The sequence below is a fragment of the Suricata suricatta genome, chromosome 10, assembly GCF_006229205.1.
Source record: "Suricata suricatta isolate VVHF042 chromosome 10, meerkat_22Aug2017_6uvM2_HiC, whole genome shotgun sequence".
Classification (NCBI taxonomy): Eukaryota; Metazoa; Chordata; class Mammalia; order Carnivora; family Herpestidae; genus Suricata; species Suricata suricatta.
The window spans coordinates 24,673,344-24,687,190 of record NC_043709.1 but is presented as its reverse complement, the minus strand read 5'-3'; the positions used below and the strand labels follow the sequence as shown (position 1 = coordinate 24,687,190).

The following is a 13,847-nucleotide window of genomic DNA, read 5'->3' as shown; positions in this document are numbered from 1 at the left end:
TTCTGTTGGGGCACCTGGGTGGCTCAGTTGGTTGAGCATCTGACTTCAGCTCAGGTCATGATCTCACGGTTCATGGGTTCGAGCCCCATGTCGAGCTCTGTGCTGACAGCTCAGAGCCTGGAGCCTGTTTCTGATTCTGTGTGTCCCTCTCTTTCTGCCCCTCCCCTGCTCATGATCTGTTTCTCTCTCTCAAAAATAAATAAATGTTAAAAAAAATGTTGTGATTAATAAATAAATAAATAAATGTAAAAAAAATTTAAATTGTAAATCACAGGCAATAATCATAGGCAATAAAAAACACAGGCAGTAATCTCTCAGACGTCACCCTTAGCAATATATTTATGGATGTGTCTCTTCAGGCAAGTAAACAAAAGCTAAGATAAACTACTGGGACTACACCAAAATGAAAAGCTTTTGCACAGCAAATAAAATCATCAACAAAACAAAAAGGCACCCCCATGAATGGGAGAATATATTTGCAAATGATATATCCAATAAGGGACTAATATCCAAAAAATATAAAGAATTTATACAACTCAACACCAAAAAACCCAAAACAATCCAAATAAAAAACAGACAGAGGACCTGAACTGATATTCCCAAAAAGATATACAAATGATCAACAGACACATGAAAAGATGCCCAACATCACTAATCATCAGGGAAACACAAATCAAAACCAAACGAAATATCATCTTATAGTTGTCAGAATGGCTAGCAACAAAAAGAGAAAAAATAGTAAGTGCTGGTGAGGATACAGAGAAAAAGGAAACCTTGTGCACTGTTCGTGGAAATGAAACTGGTACAACCACAGTGGAAAATAGTAAGGAGTCTCCTCAAGAAATTAAAAATAGAATTACCATATGATCTAGTGCTTCCACTACTAGATATTCCCCTAAAGAAAACAAAAACATTAATTCAAAAAGATGTATGCACCCCTACATTAAGGGCAGCATTATTTACAATAGCCAAGACATGGAAGCAACTCAAGTGCCCCCCAAAAGGTGAATGGATGAAGATGTGGTGTGCATATGCAATGGAATATTACTCAGTCATAAAAAAAGAATGTGATCATGGGTGCCTGGGTGGCGCAGTCAGTTAAATGTCTGACTTTTGGCTCTGGTATGATCTCGCGGTTCATGAGTTCAAGCCCAGTGTTGGGCTCTGGGCTGACAGCTTGGAGCCTGGGGCCTACTTCGGATTCTGTGTCTCCTTCTCTCTCTATTCCTCCCCTGCTCATGTTCACTCTCTCCCTCTCCCTCTCTCTCTCAAAAATAAATAAATATTAAAAAAAATTTTTTGGGGGGGCGCCTGGGTGGCTCAGTCAGTTAAGGGTCCAACTTTGGCTCAGGTCATGATCTCACAGATTGTGGGTTCAAGCCCCACATCGGGCTCTGTGCTGACAGCTAGTTCAGAGCCTGGAGCCTGTCTTCGGATCCTGTGATTCCTTCTCTCTCTGACCCTCCCCTGCTCATGCTGTCTCTCTCTCTCTTTCAAAAAAAAAAAAATTAATTAATTAAATAAAATATAATAAAATAAAAAACATTAAAACAAAAAAATTAAAAAAAATTTTAATGTGATCTTATCATCTGTGACAACATGGATGGACTCAGAAGGTACTGTGCTAAGCAAAATAAGTGAGACTGAAAAAGGCAAATACCGTACGATTTCACATAAAAGTAACAAATATACAAAACATAAAAAACAAAACAAATAAAACACAGAAATGGACCCATAAATATAGAGAACAAACTGATGGTTGCCAGAGGGGAGCGGTGTAGGGTAATAAAAGAAATAGGTGAAGGAGAGCAGGAAAATAAAAGTCAGCAAATAAACAAATGGAACAAACATAATAATGAATTATAACTCAAGGATTGTAACAGGAGTTCATACTGATACAAATAAACAAGTAGAATGAAAGTCTGCTGAGTAATGGGATACTTAAATTTAACTTCAAAGTACCGCTACACAAGGCACTAATTAATTGCAAAGGGAACATTTTAGAAAGGAGAAACATCCCAGATACACTCTATTCAAGTGAGAGAAGATATCGTCAGGAATGGGGGTAATCAAAATAGGCTGCCATGTAATCGACGATAACAAAAACATGGTACTGCTTTTGTGAAATTCCTGCCAAAGACAGAGAGCCTGAATCTAGTCCTGAGAAAACATCTGACAAAGCCAGACTGAAGGACTTTCTACAACATAAATGCCCTGTAACTTTCAAAAGTGTGAAGGTCATGAAAATTAAGGAAAAGCTAAGGAACAAATCCAGTGTGAAAGAGGCTAGAGAGAAATGAGATCCAAGTGAAACGCACAATTAGCCCTCTGGCTACAAAAGACCTTTGTTGGCACAATTGATAAAAACTAAATGGGATCTGAAGATGAGACAATCATGGTATATGACTTGTTAATTTCCTGACTTTGATGGTTAAATTGGGGCTACATAGGAGAATATCCTTGTTTGTAGGAAGTACACACTGGAGTATTCAGGACATGCTTTGGCAACTTTGAAATGATTCGTATACTTTCAGCAATTTTGAAAGCTTAAGATCGATCCCAATTAAAAAAAATATATATATATATATGTATAAAACAGATAACATCCTACTTTTCCTTCCAGTGACTTTCAAAGAAATTCAGAAAAAAAAAGTCAAAAAACCCATGGCTTCCACATCTAGATGATCCAGGCCCTGGCTATTTCTCACCTAGTTACCTCAAATCTTCTCTCAGTCATTCCATCCCAGCCAAACTGGCCATATTGCTGTTCTTTGAATACAAGCAAATATATCTCAACACACAGGTTTTTGCACTGTGGTTTCTACTGCCTGGACCTCTTTGTCCCCTTCCCTGGCTTGCTCCCTCCCCTTTTCAAATTTCATTTCCTCAAGGCAGCTTTTCCTAACTTCCAAATGAAACAGCCACCAGACCCTCCCATTACTCTTTATCCCTTTATGAATGCCAACTTTGTGTTATCTTCCTTGCATTTATTGTTGTCTAAAATATAGAACACATTTGTTTTCCTGCCTCCCTACAATGAGAGCAAGAACTTCAGTTACTATTGTATTCCCAGTGTCTACATTAGTTCTTGGCATCTGGTAGGCATACAACAAATAGTTATCAGAATAAGTAACAATAGGGGCGCCTGGGTGGCTCAGTCGGTTCGGCTTCCGACTTTGGCTCAGGTCAGATCTCACATTCGTGAGTTCAAGCCCCGTGTCAGGCTCTGTGCTGACAGCTAGCTCAGAGCCTGGAGCCTGCATCTGGTTCTGTGTCTCCTTCTCTCTCCTTCCCTCCCTCTCTCATGCTCTGTCTCTCTCTGTATCAAAAATAAATAAAACATTAAAAAAAAGTTTTTAAGAATAAGTAACAATAACAAACTGTTATTCATTACTTTGTATGTAAAGTAATACCTGGGTCTCTACTTAAAACTAAATCAGGGCCCCTGGGTGGCTCAGTTCGTTAAGCTCGGACTTTGGCTTAAGTCATGATCTCTCGGTTGGTGAGTTCGAGCCCCACACTGGGCTCTCTGCTGTCAGCACAGAGCCTGCCTCAAATCCTCTGTCCCCCGCCCCCTGCCCTTCCCCTGCTTGTGCTATTTCTCTCTCTCAAAAATAAATAAACCTTAAAAAATGTTTTTTAAATGAACACAACTTCAAATTTATTCATGTATCAAATCAAAGGTAAATCTCCACAGATTTAGAATTCCACAATGTATTATACTCGGCAAAGGAGAGTCGTCTTAAGAAACAAACAGCTAAACTTGTCCAACAACACTTCTCCCTACATCATAAGCCCTTAAGCTTCCCTTATAAACAAGGGTCAAAAGTACTCAGCGTTAGGAGGTTCCCCTCCACAAAGAAATTCAGCTTCATACCCTCAACTGCCCTCAGGCACCTGCTGGAATGATGTTATCTTCTACAGCTCTCTCTCTCTTTTTCATGTGATCTCAGATCATGTAAAAGAACTTGCTTGGCTGAACAGTACTTTTATCCTTTCATAGTTTTTACTACTTTATCATTTTAAATGTATTTCATTGTATAATTTAAATCAGTTCCTTCCCGCAACCACATTCTCCCAAAATATAGACCCTGAGTGCTGAGTAAAGATGAGTGCTTTGAAGGAGATAAATCTCAACCTATTGGAGATCTGAAAGAGAGAGCCCACAGCCCTTCTGCATCCTCCTAGGACCAATTTCACCCCAAAATAATCAACCAAACAAATAACTTGGATACCTTACCTCCTGAAGCCAAATTCAACTTTGAGTTCTGGGTCTCAAACAGGGCCCCTAACATATAAGATGCCCCGTCAGAGAAACTAGACCATTCTTGATCTAAAATCACAGTCCCTTGGATCTGAAAAGAACCATAGGCTATTGGTGTCCATTAAAAAGAGTACAAAATCCAGCCTCACATGTAACATCACTTCACTGCTGCTTTTCCATGATAAGAGCCAATGAGTGTAAGACAATCTAATACAGGCATATCTTGAAAATGTTGCAGGCTTGGTTTCAGACTAACACAATGAAGTGAATACTGCAATAAAACAAGTCAATTGAATTTTTGTTTTCCAGTGCATATAAAAGTTATGTTTACACTATGCTATAGTCTATTAAGTATGCAATAGCAGTATATCTAAATATATATGCTTTTATTTAAAAATACTTTATTGTTAAAAATACCAACCACCATCCGAGCTTTTAGGAAGTTTTACTTTTTTTGCTCATGGAGGGTCTTGCCTTGAAGTTGATGGCTGCTAAGTGATCAGGGTGGTGGGGTGATGGTGGCAATTTCTTAAAATAAGACGACAACAGTGAAGTCTGTCACACTAATCCAGTCTTCCTTTCAGAAACCATTTCTCTGTAGCATGTAATGCTATTCGATACTATTTACCCACAGTAACACTTCTTTCAAAATTGGAGTCAGTCCTCTCAAACCTGTCACTGCTGCTATCAGCTAAGTTTATATTATATTCTAAATCCTTTGTTGTCATTTCAACAATCTTCACAGCATCACTACCGGGAGTCGATTCTAGATCAAGAAACTACTTTCTTTGCTGTCCATGAGAAGGAATTCCTCATCCATTCAAGCTTGATCATAAGACTGCAACAATGCAGTCACCTCTTCAGCCTCCACCTCTCATTCTCCTGTGATTTCTACATTTACTTCCATAATTAGTTTACCCACTGAAGTCTTAAACCCCTCAAAATCATCCATGATCAATGGGTTGGAAATGACTTCTTCTAAACTCCTGTTAATGTTGGTATTTTGATCTCTTCCCATGAAATCACAAATGTTTTTAATGACATCTAGAATGATGAATCCTTTTAAGAAGATTTTCACTTGATTTTGCCCAGATCCATCAGAGGAATCACTAACTATGGCAGCTATCACGTATGTAAGGTCTTTCTTAAGTAATACTTGAAAATCAAAATTACTCCTTCATCTGTGGGTTAAAGATGCTGTGGTAGCAGGTACGAAACAACACGAATCTCACTGCACGTCTCCATCAGACCTCCTGGTATCCAGGTGCATTGCCAGTGAGCAGTAATATTTTGAAAGGAACCTTTTTTTCTGAGCACTAGGTCCCAACAGCAGGCTTAAAATACTCAGTAAACAGATGTGCTGTCATCTAGGCTTTGTTGTTCCACTGCTGTGGAGAGCTGCCAGAAGAGCTGCTGGGGGAAGAGATGTGTGCCCTGACCCTGACCTAAGATCAGCCACCTGCAGGGCTGGACAGTGTTATCACTACCAGCTCAAGGCCGGAGACAGCTTGGCTGGGCTTGTTTATCGGCTCCTCAGACACTGTGCTAAAACTGCAGCTTTTGTTTTTCCTTTACCCTTGCCTCTTCACATGACCCTGTTTCTTAGTAACCGACCTGCGCTTTCTGCTCTTTATAAGATGCTTGTGTTTTCTCAATAAACTGAGGCTTGATCAGAAACTTTGTCTTGCCTCCATTCTCTGTGCTCCCTGCCCCCCAATTCTCACTCCCTCCCTCAGGACCTGCGTTGACAGACCTGCGGGCCGGGTCACACTGCTAGAGCAGAAGCAGATTCAGCATAATTCTTAAGGGCCAGGGAATTTTCTGAACAGTGAACGAACATAGGCCTCAAGTGAAAAACACCAGCTGTATTAGCCCCTAACAAGAGTGTCAGCCTGTCCTTTGAAGCTCTGAAGCCAGGCATGGGCTTTTCTCTAGTTATGAAAGGCCTAGATGGCATCTTCTTCCAACAGAATGCCGTTTCATCTACACTGAAAGTCTACTGTTTAGTGTCGCCACCTTCAGTCAGTACCTTAGCTAGGTCTTCTAAATACTTGCTGCAACATGTGTATCCCTGCTTTACCTTGCACTTGTATGTTACGGAAAAACATCTTTCCTTCAACTTCATGAACCAAACTCTGCTGCTTCACTTTTCTTTTCAGCTTCCTCACCTCTCTCAGCCTTCATGGAACTGAAGAGAATTGGGGACTTGCTCTAGATTAAGCTTTGGCTTTGGGAACGTTGAGGCTGGTCTGATCTTCTGTCCAGAACACTAAAACTTTCTCCATAACAGCAATCAGGCTATCTCACTTTCTCATCACTTTTAAGTAGCACTTTTAATTTCCTTCAAGAACTTTTCTTTTGCATTCACTACTTGGCTAACTGTTTGGTACAAGAGGCCCAGTTTTCACCCTATCTTGGCTTTTAACATGCCTTCCTCACTAAGCTTTATCATTTTTAGCTTTTGATTTAAAGTGACAGATGTGTGCTCCTTCAGCAGCACATGTAATAAAGACAGACGTGCAACTCTTCCTTTCTCTTGAACACTCAAAGGCCTTTGAAGGGTTATTGATTGGACTAATTTCAATATTGTTGTGTTTCAGGGAATAGGGAAGTCTGGGGAGAGGAAGGCAGGGGAGTGCCCAGTTGGTGGAGTAGTCAGAACATAAACAACATTGATTAAGTTTGCCATGTTACATGTGTGCGATTCATGGCACCCCAAAATAATTCAAACAGTAATGTCAAAGATCACTTGATGATGGATCACCATAACAAATATAATAACAATGAGAAAGACTGAAATATTGTGAAAATTATCTAAATGTGATACAGAGACACAGTGTGGGCATATGGTGTTGGAAAAATGGCGCCGACAGACTTGCTCAAGGCAGGGTTGCCTCAAACCTTCAATTTGTAAAAAAAAAAAAAAAAAAAAAAAAAAATTCCTGAGTTGTGCAGCACAATAAAGCAAAGCCTAATGAATCTAGGTATGCCTGTCATGTGGTCTTCAAACTACGTCACTGATACAGGTAAATGCTCCTAATTAGTCCAAGCAGTAGACTAGACGCTGAGGACTGGTTGTGGGAGAAATGTGACATGTTTCACTTAGTTCACAACATATACTTTTAAGTTATTTACTTAAATTCAAGTTAGTTAACATACGTATAGTCTTGGTTTCAGAAGTAGTTCACAATATATTGTCAAAAAACCATTCTGTTCAACCAAGTAGCCTATTTAAAGTTAAATAAAATAAAACTTCAATTCAGACACTTGAGCCACATTTCACAGGGCCCTTGGCCACATGTGGCTAGTGGTGGACAGCACAGACACAGAACATTTCCATGACCATGAAAAGTTCTATTAGTTACTGCTGTATTTAGGGTGACAAATATTTTTAAATTAACATTTAAAAAACCAGAAACCATACATGAAATACACATTTCTACTCTCTCTTGAAAACTCTATCTAGTAACAGGTGACCAAATGCTCAGCTGATGAACTGGGGAGTGTGAGCAGCGCTGCTGCTCTCTTTGATGGAGTGCGTGCTTTTCAGTCCTTTCCGGTCCCCACCTCTCCCTACTGTCTCCCACTGCACTTCATTCACTTACGTTATATGCCTGGATTTCTAGTGGAGTCTTTAGAATAGAAATGAATACTCCTGAGATTATTCCAGTTTCTACACAATAGAGCCTCAAGCAGTTTCTGATGATCAAGTTCAACTAAAATAAAATATCACAGTTAACCTAATATACTTATTTCTAGTTTTCTGGTGAAATTTTTGAGATGAACTGTAACAGATATCGAAGTTTAATTATGTATCAAATGGTCTTATTTTAGCAATCTATGTAATAGATATGAGTATTTTGCTTTGAAAATATTTTACAAAAAATTGATAATCCAAGAGCATTTAGAATCTCAAAATAAGTATATTATAAAACTACTTTTTAGAGACCTAAGGAATTTGAGGACTCTCATTTTACAGATGAAAAAACTAAGTCCCTGAGAGGTTAAGGAACCTGCTTGAAGTCAAATTGCCAAATATTCAGTCAGTCAGAATTGGTTTTGCCTTTCCCTTCACCCATAGCCACATGATACTGTGGCACAGTTTTTCCCCAAAGACAGCCACACCATTATATATGCCAACATGAAATGTGATGTTGACATGACTCCATTAAGGGATAGGGTTTATGTTCTTTTTCATTAAACTTGGCCAGAGTTTTCTAACTGCCCCAACCAACGGAAAGCAGAAATGATACAGGATAATTTCCAAGACTAAGTCGGTTAAAGCAATATGGCTTCTGCCTGGGGCTCTCGCCTAGAGCCCTTGCCTGAGGCCGTGCAGGCTACCAGAGGGTGTTCCATCCCAAAGGCCCAGCGACGCCCCCTGCTGACAGCCGGCACCAGCTGTCAGATGCTCAATGAACAAGTCTTCAGATGATTCTGGTAACGAGCCTTGGAGTCTGACCTGACATTCTGGAGCAGAGATAAGCTGGTCTGACTATAACTTGCCTGAACTCCGAACCCCATAAAAACTATGAGAAATAAATATTTGTTGTTTTAAGACCCTAAGTTTTAGGATTATTTGTTACACAGTCACCATAACTGGGACAGCTGCCTTCAGATCACTGACTTTAATAAACAGATATTCAATAAACATTTGTGTAATGAGACCAATACTGCCAAGCCAAAGAAAATAAAATGTTGAGTTAGTTTACCATTCAGGGGGGACCATGCTTCCATCCACGTCCCAAAATGTGTTCTTGCCATTCATTTCAGTAGTATATATAACCCATCGGTGACGACCTGGGTGGAAAGATCAACATTTACAAAGTTGTAAGGAAATAAAGACAACCTTAAAAAAAAAAGGCATAATTGTATAATAAAAAAGAAGACTTTTTCATTAATAAAAGACTCTTACATAAGAGAAATGTTAAAGGAACAGCACCCTGGGTATATTAGTGAAGACAAGCCTCAGAAAGTGAATGGCAAGCTTTGATCAATAGCCTGGCAGCTGCCAGAGCAAAATGCCTACCCTGGGGCTTCTATGGGTGGGGCTCAGGCATTTCCCACGCTGGAGAACTCTGGCTTCTCCCCCTGTGCCCCTGCCAAGGGAGTAGAGGAGAAAGTAGAGAGTGTGTTTCCAACCGTTCAGGGTATTCAAGAGAAAAAGTGTTCTTCCTGAGACTGGGGCAGGAGAAATGTATTCACAGCAATCATCCTTGAATTACATGTTTCCATATAAGTATTTTTAAATGACCACCAGAGATCCTTTGGGAAATAACATAATAAGTAAACATTATAAACGACGGTTAGATAAACAGGACAGCTCCTGTCATCAAACCAGTATGTTTTTTATTTAACAAATTTCTGTGAAATAGTTGGGGGTGTAACTACAATTTACACAACTGTTTCTTGGGGCATCTGGGTGGCTCAGTTGGCTAAGAGTCTGACTCTTGATTTCAGCTCAGGTCATGATCTTATGGTTAGGAATTTCAAGCCCCGCACTGGGCTCCGCAATGACAGCATGGAGCCTGCTTGGGATTCTGTCTCCCTCTCTCTCTGCCTCTCCCCTGCTTGCTATCTTTCTCTCTCTCAAAATAAATTTAAAAAGTAAGCTTTAAATGAATGAATGAATGAATGAATAAATAAATAAATAAATAATTTACATGGCTGTTTCTATTGGGTCCTTAAGTTGAACAAGGACCTGGATTCTAATCAAGATTCTGTCACTTATTTATTATCTGTGGCTTTTAGGCAAATACTATGGGCCTCTGTTTCTTTATCTATTAAAAGCGGATGAATATAGGGCAGTTGGCTGGCTCAGTCGGTACGACATGAGACTCTTGAACTCAGGGTTGTGAGTTTGAGCCCCATGATGGGCCCAGAGCTTACCTAAAAAAGGAGGGGGGGGAGTGGGAGGGTGCTGCCTGGCTGGCTCAGAGCATGGGACTCTTGATCTCAGGGTTTTAAGTTTGAGACCCTCAGTGGATGCAGAGATTATTGAAAAAGAAAAACTTTAGGAGCAACTGGGTGGCTCATTCAGTTAAGCATCTGAAGTAAAATCTTTCAAAAAAAGAAGTGGGTGATTATACTTAATCTTAAGGTTGCTATGAAAATTAAATATCACACACAGACACCTAGTTTAGCATTGGGCAAAATAGCGCATAATAAATATTAATTTCTTCTACACTTCACTTACTGCCCCTACTCCCCCAATAGAAAATACTGAATTCATCCCTATAATGGATTTTAAGCCAATAAACAAAAAGTAATCTGCATTTACTTTATAGAGTTTTCCTAGGTAAACCCATAATCAATAAATATGAAGGAATGCTATTTAAATATGAACTTCTCGGGGCACCTGGGTGGCTCCATCAGTTAAGTGTCCAACTTCAGTTCAAGTCATGATCTCACGGTTTGTGAGTTCAAGCCCTAGCTCTCTACTGTCAGTGCAGAGCCTGCTTCGGATCCTTCCTAACCCTTTCCAGATCGTGCTATTAAGCATGCTCTCTCTCTCAAAATAAACAAACATTTAAAAAAGATAAAAATAGGGGTGCCTGGGTGGCTCAGTCAGTTAAGTTTCTGACTTTGGCTTGGGCCATGGTCTCATGGCTTGTGGGTTCAGGCTGCACATCAGGCTCTGTGCTGACAGCTCAGAGCCTGGAGCCTGCTTCGGAGTCTGTGTCTCCCTCTCTCTCTCTGCCCCTCCTCACTCCTACTCTGTATCTGTCTATCAAAAATAAATAAACATTAAAAAAAAAAAGTATTGGGGCGCCTGGGTGGCTCAGTAGGCTGGGCCTCCGACTTCAGCTCAGGTCAGATCTCACGTTCGTGGGTTCGAGCCCCATGTCAGGCTCTGTGCTGACGGCTGGCTGGGAGCCTGGGGCCTGCTTCTAGTTCTATGTCTCCTTCTCTCTCTGATCCTCCCCCTCTCATGCTCTGTCTCTCTCTGTATCAAAAATAAATAAATAATAAAACATTAGGGGCGCCTGGGTGGTTCAGTTGGTTAAGCCAGAGTCGGGCTTTGCCTTGACAGTGAGGAGCCTTGTTTGGAAATCTCTCAGTTTCTTTCTGCCCCTCCCCTGCTCGCTTGCTCGCTCTCTCTCTCTCTCTCTCTCTCTCAAATAAAACCAACATTGAAACAAAAAAGAATGCTACTAAAATTTTTTTAAAAGAAACACAAAGATCTCAAGAAGAATGCTGTCGATACATCCAACTTACTAATATGAGAAATGGGTCATGATTTTTAAGTAAAAATATTTCCGTTTACACACAACATACATAATCCCATGAAAGTGAAAAGAAAGTGTACGTTGGTTTATACATTCATTAAAGCTCCTTGTACATTATAGAAAACAAAGTCAAATCCAGTCTAAGTCTCACTCCCATTATTTACACCAAAATATATTGTACTCACCAAAAAACTGCTTGTTGTCCTCATAGTATTTGTTTCCATATTTGTCTTCCCCCACTAACGTACCAACCCTCACATCATTTGCTCTGTGAATATCAAAAGAAAACATACTTTAGAATGGTTCTTTGTTCAAACACAAACTTAATACAGTATGACAACTTTCAGCCAGTCAAGGCTGCTGCATCAACTAGAAAAATGAAGAGATCTGGGGATGGTCACTAATTGTACGCTTGTAGCCTTAATCTCCATGATCAAGCCACCCACTGTTAAAGAATCAGCTTTCCCGTAAGAGCTCTAGAATCCCTACTCATGTCGCCCTCGTAGCACTTAGATAAGATAGAAAGATCAGAAAAGACAGACCGACTCAAATGATGTGCTTAAATTATACTAAATATATACATGCAATATCTTCAAGTTACAAGAGTACTTTTTCTATTATCCCTAGGCCATGAGGACAGGCGTTAGCAAAAACCCTCAGGAAATCAGGAAGCCAAAGTATTTCATCTGCAAGTGATTCGAATGTCTCCAGGCTTTCATTCGATTCCGGGTCTCCAATTCGGGATCCGCGAACGATGTTGCTCCCCCAAGTCAACGAATGTGTGGACCATTATGGTGTGGACCCTTAGTAGGGACCATTATGATCTTACTGTACAGAGGAGAAAACTGAAGGCCAGTGAAGGGAAAAACTTTCCCAAGGTCACGCTTGCGAATGTTGGACAAGGCTCACTACTCTCCAGGAAGCAGGCCGGGCAGCCGACACGGTTTCGACTCTTGACAGCTCTGTCTCTACAGCTGGCTTTGATCTTGCCTCAAGGAGACTTCCAGGCACACTCTCCGCCCAGGGGAAGCCGGGAATAGATTGGGTCGACTGTCCTTGACAAGAGTTGGCGAATCCTCCAAGGCGACCCAAGCCCAGGACCCTTTCCAAGAAACCAGCTGGCTCAAGTTCAGTCCCGGAGGCCAAGAGCATGGCTTTGGCCACCTACCTGAACAAAACTCGTAGATAGCCGCGGAGGCCGCCGTGGCCGCTGATCTGCTGCAGCCCGCGTTTCAGGACCTGCAAGTACTCCATCTTGCCCAGCCTCCGTAGGCCTAGCCTCCCGGGTGCTACGCTCAAAACATACCGGGGGGAAAGCGAACACTCTGCAGCACCGTACCGACCACAAAATATTCCGACTCGCGCACGCGCGCGAGATACGCAGAGATGGCCCTACGCATGCGCGGAGCTGAGCCCCTCTGCGCCACCACTTTACCGTTTCCGGAAAAACGCTCAGCTCGTTTCCCAGGGAAGCAAAGGCGCGACAGACTTTGGACGGTCCTCGGGGTCTGTATTTAGAGTGCGGGGCATGTGGTGGAGAGCTCACCTAGACTAGGTTTCCGCAGAGGGAGGCTCTTTCTTTGGGGACCTCAGTTTCCTCATCTAGAATAATTGGCTCAGGCTACTTAAGAAATCCTTTCTAGCGCCAAGATTCTTTTAGAAACAAAATACCAATAACGAATGCAATATTGAGCACAAATGATATTGAGTACATTCGATACTAAGTACGTATACACTAGCATTGTGTAAGCAGGGGAGGGAGGAGAAGGCATAGAAAAGTATAAGGTTAAATATCTGCTCTCAAGGATTTAGTTGCAAAACTAAAACTCAAAACTTAAACCCTTAAAATATATTAGAAAACTAAATCGTGCAAGAGACTTAAAATTGTTACATAATAAAGAAGAGTATCTTATGAATATTATTTATAATTTTCCAGTGGCTATTTTATGACTTTACATAATATACTTTTAAACCTGTATTTCCCATCAATTTGGAACATTCTCCTTGATTCTCAACTACTTGAGATGTGAATTTAGTACATGGGCACTTCCTTCACCACTTCTTATTCTTCCCTCTTCCAGAATCTAGTCTGCCATATCATTTCTTTAAAAAGATAAAAGTTCGTAAGATTTATATTCAAACCTGCCAGCTTTCATAATTGTCTATAAGAATTAAAAAATTGAAACAATTATTTCTTGAAAGGACCATGTATTATTACTAGATCCAGAGAAGGGATTTAATTTTATGATACTAAATCTTCAACCTCAAAGAAGAAACTTCCAAATATCAGAATCAAATTTTTTTGATCATGTCACATTTGAATTTGTTCAACTGTGACTTTCATGCATTTTGTC

General features: G+C 40.6%; 1 protein-coding gene across 1 annotated transcript in view; it reads right to left on the bottom strand.

Moving 5' to 3' along the window:
- Positions 1–12,817, bottom strand: part of NDUFA12 (NADH:ubiquinone oxidoreductase subunit A12) — a 28,617-nt gene extending 15,800 nt beyond the window's left edge. The window contains exons 1-3 of the mRNA XM_029953618.1: positions 12,662–12,817; positions 11,679–11,761; positions 8,977–9,064 (exon numbers count right to left, since the gene is read on the bottom strand). Of these exons, the coding sequence (XP_029809478.1) occupies positions 8,977–9,064; positions 11,679–11,761; positions 12,662–12,747 (257 nt within the window). The 5' untranslated portion in view covers positions 12,748–12,817. The remainder of the gene's footprint in view (positions 1–8,976; positions 9,065–11,678; positions 11,762–12,661) is intronic.
- Positions 12,818–13,847: the final 1,030 nt, after the last annotated feature.